Here is an 11,214-nt window from a genome sequence, read left to right on the forward strand (position 1 = left end):
ACTACTGCTTTTACAAGGAAAACCCTGACTATCAGTCAGAACAAATCTGACCAAAAAACATGTTTTTTGTATTGCTGTACAATCAACAGAAATATTTGAGTTTCTGTGTTGACAATTAAGAGGCACATTTTTATTTAGGACCTTGCAGTAATTCAAAGACAAATGCAATAAGAAATCTTCAATCAGTTTATTAATAAATGATTAGGCCAATCATTGTACTGTCCCAGCACAGTCAATGTAACCAGTGAACATTAAATTGTGTGGATATTTGGTGACGTTATTTGTGAATCTGTTTAGAATGCCTTTTAATAAAGTGATTATAAGCTGTTATTTTCTATTATTTCTAAAAGCAGAAGAATTGGTCAATTTTTATGGATAAAAAAAAGAGCACGAGAAAGTCAAGTAACTTTTCAAGACATAACTAATTGGCTCCTTTGGGAATTTGAACAGAAATCCTTGATGTGACTGCTGTACTCACAACTTTCTAGCAAGGCTACATTACATGAAAGAAAGACTCCTTTTTATTCTGTAATCCTCACATAATTATGACAGTAATTGTAATCTTACCAGATAACACTGTTGTATTTTTTAACACACTTCATGGTTTGATCATTGTAGAGGACTTTTTGTACATAAATTCCCATTCCATTTTTTACTGTCCAATGCAATCTTTGATATTCATCACCCAAAACTGCTTGACAGATGTTCCAATCTGGACCTTCTAATTATAAATCTCCAACATCCTCAGAGTTATTTTAATCATATTAAGAAATTCTCATCTCAAATCTCCTATTCTTAACACTTCCACCATGGCCACACTTTTGTTTATGTATCAGTTTTGTTATTCACAGAGATAGTCCTATTATGAGGAAAACATGTTTTATTAGCACTGTTTAAAATGTGTATTACACTTGGGCTGTGACGGTCAGGAAATTCCATCAAGTTACAGCAAAACTGGAATCGACCATGTGAATGCCCTACCCGCCTGTCATTATTCACCTATCCCTTCTACAAATGAATATTTTATTTTCACTACAGGCTTCATTTATCACTGCTGCTTAGTACAAAGTGACACTGAGTCAAAGCCCTTCTCGAGAACATTAATGCAGTAATCTATGATTGAGAGTACCTTTTTATTTTTTCCCAATCACCCTGTTGCCAGGAGGTGGAGCTTAATACTACATGGGTAAATAGATACAGTTCTTAGTTACAGTATCATTTGATGTCACAGTTATTGTGCAACACCAGATTATGTGCACTGTAAAAGAACCCCGCCCTGTTAACCATTAACTAGGATAACCAATACATTACCTAATAGTTATAAGCTATTCCTCTTAGTCCTCTCTTTCGATCGTGCTTACTCGCTCACTCATATCATTTTATCTTTCTATTTCAAATGCAGGGTTTACAAAACATCTAAGTGTGTGACCGAAGTGTATGACTCCACAGGTATATTTTGCATTACTCCCTTTAAAAAAAAAGACTACCAAAATGTTACAAAAATAAAACAGGCAACATGGTGACAGGCACAACATGTAAAATAAGTAATGGCAGCATATGACCATGCTCTTAAATCAATCAATCAATCATGTTATGACTCTCACAAAGCCCCCACACCAACGCCAACACACACACACACACACAAGCTGTCCTTTTGGTTCAATCAAAGCTTAGTTGGAAAAGTGTCAGATGTTTAATTCAGCAAAGGAGACTTGACTGTAAATACATAGCTAGATTCCTGTGCAAACGAGCTATAACCAGCAAAGAGATAAGTTCAGCGTGATGACACTGAACGCTGTTGCATGGAGACCCTCTTAATAGGTTCCAGAAAGTCCTGAAGATTATCACCAAAAGAGGGCCCTCTCTTGGTTCATTACTGTTTGCAGACCTCCGCTAATGTCTTGAACTTTGGCCCCAGTGTGTTTAGGAAGTCCAAGTCTTCCTGGTTGCCTTGGTCACTGCAACAGCCCACTGAACCAGCTGGAGACCCCACCCCCTCATAGCCATACTGGTGGATGATGTCTTCTGAGTATTGCCTCTCCTCCACTGTCCCTAGATAAGCCAGCTTCTGCAAAGATAAGAGAGACCAGGAAGACCAGGGATGAGAATGGACACACATGGTAAATAAGGGGGAGAGGAATGCACTTTGTTATTAATCCAGAGAACATCAAAAGAGTGGAGGGAAGATATAATAGTAGGTGATATTACATTCTTGAACAGGATATTACAGACAGATATTACACTGACAATAGACAACAATTTTAACAACCAGGCGAGACGTATAAAAGCTGACATTGAAGCACCGCCATAGTCAATAAGCAAGCCTACATTTCGCATGGGAATTGTCTAGGCTTTAACCAATAGGAGGGATGATATTAAACAGAGGAGAGAAGTCAGAGAATGTTATCCAGAAGATATCATCCACTTAAATTGTTTTACTCCAACTGAAATACAACATTGTTTGAGTCGTTTTTCTCGGGTTCCCGAAAACCACTTTACCTCTTGTAAAAAATTCCCAGTGGTTAACCAGGTGCTCCACGCGGGAGAACTGTTGAGCTTCAAGAAAACGTGGTCGTCTAAAATTCCACTGCCACATTGTCTACCCACATATTGACCTCCTCTAGTCAGGACGTATCGACCAGACAAGCCATTCTGCAGGACGCCTCCCGACTGCTGGAGCAGGTTCTGTTGAGAGCCGAGCGCTCCTCCAATTGTAACCTTCTTAACTCCCTCCAACCTCCCGCCAGCCACAGAGCCCTTCACTGACTGGTGAAGCCCAGACGACGGAACATAGATGCGATTTAAATTCTGTGGAGCAGATAAAAACAATCTTACAGTAGCAAATGAGGCTAAAACAGTGAGCACGGCTCTGATTCCCATCCCATGAGTTATGTGCCTTATGACCCACATCATTCCCTGGGGCCTCAATGTTAGACTCCAGAAGCATGCCACCAATAGCCTCCACCTCCATTTTCTCATTCTTAGTCACACAGAAAAATGTGATGCCTGCAATAAAGAACCAAAAATGAAAAATAAGTCAATTACGAATGCAGGGTCGCAGAAGCGTGTATGTAGCCATGCAACAAAATGGCCGCTCAACATACATGAACAACAAGACAATTTGCGATTGAATAAAGCTGTACTAGCTGTCATCGTCTGTCGTAAACTCCATTCTATTACACTGTCTCACTTCCAATGACAACAAAGTAATACACTGTCCCATCTTACTACCGTTTGACACTAACCCAACAGGCCTATTTCAATAATGTGAAAGAACAAAACGACTTACAGAATAGCAGCAGTAAGGCCAGAGCTAGCATCATGGCCAGAATGGCCCGAGCCCCCAGTGAAGTGGAGCTCCACTGGGGCAGACACGCTCCATTCCTGCAGTGGCAGATCCTAACCGTCACAGTTTGGGTCTTTCCAAAGCCCTGCAGGTCCTTGATGATCAGGGAGACAGGGTAGAGGCCAGTCCGTAGCTCCTGAGCCTGCTTCAATATCACAGCAGTGTCTGACACACAGGGGTTAGGCCATTAACCAAGGCTTTCCTGCACCGATAACATGGTGAGGACAGGAAAGCCTGGCTCTAAACAATGCTCACAGTCGGGTAAGGTGATGGCCGAGTGAGGGCCATCACCTTATTCTGCAGCTTTTGACAGGACAACGTTAGCTTATTAGATGACATGACGTCGGCACAGACCGTGGAGCGTCAGCATTTGGGGTCTGTTTGTATTCTGAAGAATATTTCTCAGTTTTAAAGTTCTAGTCAAGAATGTCATTATACAACGCCTACGCTGTATTAATAATTAAATAACGACATCAAGTCACAATTTCGAGACATCAATATATTAAATGTAATCATACATTTTTCATTATGCTTTTTTTTTTATACCGTTAAGTGGATTCAAAGCCCATTTTCCATCATGCTCCTTTCCCAGACTGAAGCTAAAAGGGGCAGAGTAGGGAGACTGGTCCTTGTCCTCCGCTAGGACGAGCACAGAACCCATCACTCCCCCATGCTCCTCACACATCAGCAGCAGTTTGGAGGGGACATCAGGGACGTGGTCGTTGACATCCTCCACTAGAATAATCACTGTCCCTGTACCTGTCTTGAGACCTAAGAAAAACAACAGGCACGTGTCTAATAAAAACACGACAACATGGCAATAACCAACCGAGCTTCTAGCTGCTTGTGGGAGCTTGACTAACATTTCCGTAGTATCCATTTCCACACGTGATGAAAGATCAGCGCTCCAGTGGCTAAGCAGACATCCAGGTTATATAGGGTATGACCGAAACAACGGCACAGAACCACCATGAAGCACGACAGCATGGTCCTCCTTGACAGGACCGCACCAGGTGTTCTAGGCTACCATGCTACTCGTTTCACTGACAGCACACAGGCAGACACCCGTGTGGCGAGGGCACGAATAACTAATATAGATGGGCTGCGAAAAAGGTGTGCAAGGCATCCTCTCATTCAAACGAGGCCTTGAGATAACACAGTGGTTGGGTTGTAACACTAAAGTGATATGAGTCATGTTTATTTTAGCTCGTTCAGACTTGCTGTCAAGGTCACAGAAATAAAGGGAAGAAAAAGGGCAGAGCAGCACAATATAAAGCGACTAGGAGGCTATGACTAGGGTGCAGAGCTATCAACAGACGAGTCTCTGCCTATGCAGGAATTTAATTAGGAGACACTGTGCAGCAATGTACTTACTGGAATCCACAGCTTTAACAGGGACGTTGTACATGCCATTCGTCACAAAGCGGGACTCTCTATCGACTGTGTTGGCGATCTTCAGCTGTCCGGTGCTTTTATCTACACTGATCCATGAAGCAGGGTCTGAGACCTTGTAATAACTGAGAGGGAACGAAGAGGGAAGGAGCTATTACAGAATAATGGAGCATAACAGGGGCCCATTCTGCCCTCAAGTGCCGGCGACAGAAACAAACATGGCATTCCATCTTTCACAATACCTTTATTTTCTGTCCAAAGCCAACGTGACCGCACTGACTATAAAGTCGTATTATGTTGCTATGACCACTATCAGTGTGACTACACATTAGGCCACTGATAGTCTGGTTCCAGATCTGTTCATGCTCTCTTGACAACTTCCCTGGTCATATGACAAGGCAGCACAAAACGCCCGGGTATCAGGCCAGGTCAAAACCGTGTCACTAAGGTAAGGGTCTTGCCTGATTCCGGCGCTGCTCTTGGTCTCTGGGTCAACAGCTATATAGGTTCCAATCAGGGTGTCGTTAGGAGTGTTCTCCTTGACGCTGAGGAACATGGTGGGGGCAGTGAACTCCGGACCCTCGTCCACGTCTTCCACTGAGACATCCACAGGGACGGACTCCCACCGGGACAGGGTCCCATTTAGCTCAGCCTGGTTTCGGGCCATCACCTCCAGCTTAAGGTTCTTGGTCTTCTCATAGTCTACAGCCTGTAGACATGTTTTCATGTTATGGGAGTGTTTGTTGAGATGTACCCATTTTCCTACTTTTCTAATAAACATGCAAGACATCTAAGGATCCGGACAGTCAGAACGAGATATCCAGGAGGTTACTGAATGATAGCTCACCTTTGTTTGGTAAATGAGTCCGTCATTTGTTTTGGGATCACATTCGATCCTAACGTTGCCGTTTTCATTTCCCTTAGTGATGACAAACTCAGAGTTCCAGTTTGGTGTGTTCACCATGTCCTTGTCTTCAACTGGGATTCTGAGGATCAGGCCCCCTTCTTGGTTCTCCTTAATTGTGACACTGTACTGCAAGAGGATGTTACACATTCCGTTATTTGACTAAAGTCAACGTAATACACATGAAATCAACTAGAACCTCTGTCTCGGACCATAGTTTTACATGACTATGTTACTGGGCCAGGGGACTAGGGTCAGTTCATCCTGTCTTTAGTCCCAATTGTTTATGTTGCATTAGTTAGGGTATGCTCAGGTATCCTTTTGAATCCCAGGAAAGCTCTCTCTAACCGTCGCATGTATAAACCTAGTAGGACGTGAACCCTTGGACCAAGGCTCAGGACTACCAAGAGTGAACGACTCATAGCCATCCCTGTCTAAAGTCCTCCAGGTTGTGTTGTAAATGAAGTTGTTGCCTGACGATTCCTGCTGTTACTGCCCACACCCCATCTGATATTGAGTTTCTCCTTGCTACTGTGCATCAACTCTGCTGTCGCTTGCTTTGTGGGGTTTCAGCCTGGGTATCTGTAAAAGCACTTTGCGACAACTGCTGAGGTAAAATGGGCTTCATAAAATCCATTTGTTTAATTGAAGGTCCACGCCTATTGCCCCCCTCACTTGTTACTTTAGTTCCATTGTGGAATAAACGGCAACATAAAGGATTGGAAAACATTTCTGAGAAAACGTACCGTGGACTTAGTGAAAGTTGGAGGGTTGTCATTGATATCTCCCAACACGACGGTGGCTGTGGCAGTGTTGGAAAGGCCATTCCCAGCACCATTCATGTCTTGGATCTGTACTGTCACCAAATAGGTATCTTTCGCCTGACAAAAAAACATTTAAAAGTGTACTTTATTTTTCAAAAATCTGGTAACTGTGTAAAATATATTATTACGGTACAAAGATGGGACTGACCTCTCGGTCAAGGTGGTCTGTATTGGTGGCGATGACTCCAGTCTCTGGGTCGATGAAAAACAGATCGTTCCAAGACAGGAGGGAGTACCTGATCTTACTGTGGTCCGTGCCACTCTGGTCTAAGTCTGTGGCTTTCACTATCCCCACCACGGTCCCTGCATTGGAACAAAGGGGAACAGGCTGGTTATCAGTTCACATCCACAGGATCCTGCTGCAAAGGTCTGGATGCATTACCAACTGACAGGCTTGTCAGTTTCTTCTTCAGTTTCTCACCGGCTTTGCTTTGCTCCAGCACAGTAAACCGCAGTGGTCCCGTGAATGTCGGCGCGTTGTCGTTCACATCTATTACATTCACTGTGAAAGGTAATGGCTCATCTGTTTCCTGGTTGGTTTCAATGTCAAACACTCTGAATTGAAACTGGAGAAAGACAGAGATGAACAGAGGCCGGAAACATCTGAATCAGTTGGTTCTGTTGTATGCATGTACTATGCAACAAAGGCACAAATGTCAGGTTTCAACATCAAATGGAAATCTAGACATTATTCGATTCATAGTTGTCGACTTCTGCTCACTACAAACTCTGGGGTCTTTTCACGGTCGACAGCTCTGTTGACCAGCAGCATGCCAGTGTCCTTGTCAACACTGAACAAACCCTCTGTCACACCAGGTCCACTGATGGTGTAGTACACAGGACGAATGGCAGACGAATCAGATCTCACCTGGACCAGGAAACAATAAAATAGTCCCTGTGGTCAAGCTTCAACAAGCAGTGGGATAATAATATCAGACATGTACACTAAGTATTAAAAGCATTGGCTAAACAGAAAAGCTCATGCATGCCTTAGAGGTAATAGGCCTAAAGCAATATACTTGTCAACTAATTGCTCCCAAGTGTAAGGAAGACATTCACAATATCACTAATATAATTTAAAAATGTGACTCTATCAGCTGTTACCTGACTATGGAGAAAGATTCTGTTAAAAGGTCTATGTTCCAGTCATGTTTTTTTAAATGTATAGTTTGTTTTACAGGTTAAAACACTGGTATAAAATGTTGATATGTATTATCACTGTGGTAAAATAGGATGTGTGTGATAATGTTTAAGGCTAAGACATAGAATGTATAAACACATCTCTTCTTGCCACAAAGTGTAAAGCAGACCGTCAATATGAAAACATTTACTATTTTGAGTGCATTATTTCAACAAATCATCTCCCAACTGCTTACATAGATACAGATATGAATATGGTCACCAAAACCGGCCGGCAATGACAAAATCAACATTACCAAATCATAGATATAAATCGATTTAAATAAAAAATCAAAATAGTATAGTGATGATGACAATAAACTTTTGTATCAACAATCTGAAACCGAAGTGTTTGTGTGGCAAAGATAAGTGTAGTCAAAATAAGAGCCTGTGGATAGAGCTCACACTTGCAGTACATTTTTAAAACTACAGTTATAATCTAAGCACAATTTAACTGGGTGCTCTCTAAACTAGAACGTCCATACTGAGTGTACAGTAGCCTGAACTATTGACCTTCTGACCAAGATATATTTTCTTTTGTACACACAATCAAATTAGGTTAGAACAGGTTCAACCCCAGTGCACATGCTGCAGCCTTGTAGTTAAGACAGGTAGGTTTATTATTCAAATAAACAGAATGTGTTGACATTTTAGATTACTGTACCAGCTCAACATTCTTTGGAAAGGGTGGATCATCGTTTTCAATTATGTTGAAGGGAAGAGGACTCCACCGTCTTTTGAAGCGCTTTAATGGTCCATCTTTTAATACCTGCAAATGTATATTCACATGTCAATGACATAGATAATTTCACTAAAAATAATACCTTTTGGAAACAGAACCTTGTACCCAAAGCACATGCAGAATATGCCTTACTTTTCCAGACTTTTGGCCAAGGTAAACCTTCATTACTCCCTTCTGACCACTGGGGTCCTGAAACAGCACTGAGAATTGCCTGCCATTGGCTGGTACCATGGTGATGATAACTGTCACTATAGTCCCATCAGGTTGTATTGTGAAATTGGGGTCATTTGTGGTAAACTGCCATTTCTTTGTGTCACAGTGGTCCACTGAACAAGGAAGAGAGCGAGAGAGCAATTAGCTGTAATATGACTAAATAACAATATTGATCATCCTTCCAAAGCGAGCTAATTTGAGTTTGATTATGGATGATTAAGGATGTAAGCTGTTTATAAACAGTTTATGAGTTAATTGATTGTTTAATTTAGTATCAAATAGCCTACATATACAGTTTGACAGGACTGGCATTACAACAGCAGTACTTTTAGAAATAACATGTCCCACTGGTAAGGTCTGGGGTACTGTTGAGTATATGAAGCCTGGGATAAAGCAGGAGTCCACACATGAGATGATCTGGAGTTGACACGTGAGAGAGAAAATGTTCACACAATTGAAATACCTGTCATATTATATGTACACAAACATGATGAATAGACATTCCGAGTAAGCATGTTGTCAGTCCTTTTTACTATTCGGAAACAAAAGTATACATATTTTAGACATAAATGAAGGCTAGTATAACAAGCAGCCCTTTCTGTGATATTTTAGCCTACTCGTACGATTCGCCATATTGGTATTGGTTCCAAGTTTTTCAAATTGTCCTCATTCGGCAGCAGAAAACGCTAATCTATAGAGTATCATTGCTACAGTACTTACCAAAAAGATGCATACGTTCACAGGTAAATTGAAACGGATCAGTGACATGTTTGGTACTGCCATTCAAGACGTGGTGTCCGGCTACACCAGACTTGATAAGGAGTAAAACATATTCTCTGGCAAGTGCGGACTACAGAGGGTGGACATATTCACGTGAGTCAATAGCAAAAGTACCGTGGCCGATAGCGGAATCCGCTTGTTGTGTTCCGGTCGCCCACGACTACAACACAGGCAGATTACTATGGAGCTACATTTGTGTCTTTCTGTCGAGAGCAAAACCTTTATCTTTTCAATCAAAAATTATTGATCTGAAAGAAAAACTAGGCGTCAAAGTAAAACAATGTTTTTGACAGTGGCGTTTTTAAACCATTTCAAAATATAGGATACATACCAGTAAAGCTACAAAACTCCCTCTTGCTACTGGTGTGTTTATTTAACACATCAACAAACAGCGTGGCTCCACAAAACACTTTTAACGACAGAGCGACTTTTCTACCAGGTGTTGTAGTACATACTGGAGAGAGAGTGGGAGAGAGACCTTGTGTAATTGCTCTCCATCTCTTTCACACACGTAAAATTACAACTGTCACATTTACAAACCTAAATTAGGAATGCAACCAAGCTCAGAACAAATGTGCCTACAGGGCCATACGCGAACAGCAATGAGCTCAACACCACTGAAGGCCACAACGAAGCAGAAAGACAACTTTTTAGGGATACAGATCCATTCTATGACAACAACCTTAGTAGATAAGCGTGGACACACTGACACTCATCACCATCTATATCAATCGATCCAGCACAAAAATATGACCAATGCACGGACCAGCACCACAAAGGCAGGATGATAAAATATGCTTTCACTCACCAAGGCTGAGGGCTCACTTGAAGAGAAAGGTGGCACGATGGTTCTTCCTCTGGGCAAACTTTTCGATGACTTTGGGAATGAAGTCATGTAGCTGCTGAATCAGCTGGCTTTCAATGGACAACATGGCCAATGCGTTGAGTCGCGGCTGTCCCATGATATTGCGAGTGAAGGTTTTTACCCTCTTTAAGGTGGAAAAGTTCCTCTCTGACTCGGATGTAGTCATAGGTGTTGTTATGATAATTCACCATAGTACGTCTCAGCAAAAGCCTCCTCTAAGGTTGTTTGAATGGACGGATCTTAACAGAGACAGGGCCGTCTTACCAGTGTGAAGCTCAGTGTGGTATACAGTGGTCAGCTCAGACTTCAACTTTTCCTCGTTTCCTAGAGGCCATAGTTTCACCGCACAGTCAAGCTCAGATGTAGGGAATGACAGGACAAATTGTGGGAAGAGCGAGCTGTCAACCAGCTTGGCAGTGATCATATGGTCACTTTGTGAAAACTTCTGCTCCACCTGGGAGATGACTGTGTCGCATGCCTCCATCACTGGCACTGTGTTGGTTACTCGTCGGCCTTGCTCGTCTGTTCCATCGCTCGTCTGTCCCATTCACCAGTTTGCTTCCACATATTCTGGGCATTCTCCTTGAAACGGGTGAACGCACTGCTAATCCCAGATACGTCGATGCTCCGTTTTTGGAGAGTGTTGTATGAAAGATCAACTTCTGGCATAAGGAAGAAAAAAAATGCCTGCAGCTGCAGAAAGGCTCAGTCCCAGAGTTTTTTTGACAGGCTGTATGCTTCACTTATGGTGGCCTCATCCCATCCTGGTTGTATCCATAAATGTCCTACATACACAGGATCAGCGCAGCGCAGTTTTCCCAAACAGAATTTACAGTTCTACTTCGTACAGCGTGTGGCCTTGGAATGCGTCTCTGTGTTGCCTCAGCAAGTGACGCAACACGTTTTGGAGCGCCAGAGAAAAATCAGCAAAAAACACTTTGAAGATGCTCATCTTTGCTGAACAAAGTT

The 11,214-nt window shown here is 42.3% G+C and overlaps 1 protein-coding gene across 3 annotated transcripts; it reads right to left on the reverse strand.

Annotated features, from left to right (window-relative positions):
• Positions 1-172: 172 nt before the first annotated feature.
• LOC105018752 (desmocollin-2-like) lies at positions 173-9,519 on the reverse strand. 3 transcript variants are annotated; one of them, XM_010884433.3, is made up of 16 exons: positions 9,321-9,519; positions 8,927-9,017; positions 8,520-8,713; positions 8,310-8,414; positions 7,188-7,334; positions 6,888-7,032; positions 6,615-6,769; positions 6,389-6,523; positions 5,586-5,771; positions 5,200-5,447; positions 4,721-4,863; positions 3,893-4,117; positions 3,290-3,511; positions 2,909-3,006; positions 2,500-2,808; positions 173-2,068 (listed from the first exon to the last, which is right to left on the reverse strand). In XM_010884433.3, the coding sequence occupies exons 1-16, from the start codon at positions 9,381-9,383 to the stop codon at positions 1,874-1,876; spliced, it is 2,661 nt and encodes an 886-aa protein (XP_010882735.2). In that variant the 5' UTR covers positions 9,384-9,519; the 3' UTR covers positions 173-1,873. The 3 variants fall into 3 exon arrangements, with proteins under 3 accessions (XP_010882735.2, XP_010882743.2, XP_010882753.2); XM_010884441.3 differs by having other exon boundaries at positions 8,949-9,017; positions 9,321-9,518; XM_010884451.3 differs by lacking the exon at positions 8,927-9,017 and having other exon boundaries at positions 9,321-9,517.
• Between the last annotated feature and the right edge of the window lie 1,695 nt (positions 9,520-11,214).

This window comes from Esox lucius, chromosome 3 (genome assembly GCF_011004845.1).
Source record: "Esox lucius isolate fEsoLuc1 chromosome 3, fEsoLuc1.pri, whole genome shotgun sequence".
NCBI lineage: Eukaryota > Metazoa > Chordata > Actinopteri > Esociformes > Esocidae > Esox > Esox lucius.

What these genes read in the sequence shown, in the direction of transcription:
- LOC105018752 (XM_010884433.3), bottom strand. Translation starts at nt 9,383, where the DNA reads ATGGCAGTACCAAACATGTCACTGATCCGTTTCAATTTACCTGTGAAC. An exon ending in GACTCATTTACCAAACAAAG is followed by an intron (nt 5,448 to 5,585) that starts GTGAGCTATCAT and finishes ACATGTCTACAG; the next exon opens with GCTGTAGACTATGAGAAGAC. An exon ending in TTGAGGCCCCAGGGAATGAT is followed by an intron (nt 2,809 to 2,908) that starts GTGGGTCATAAG and finishes TCTGCTCCACAG; the next exon opens with AATTTAAATCGCATCTATGT.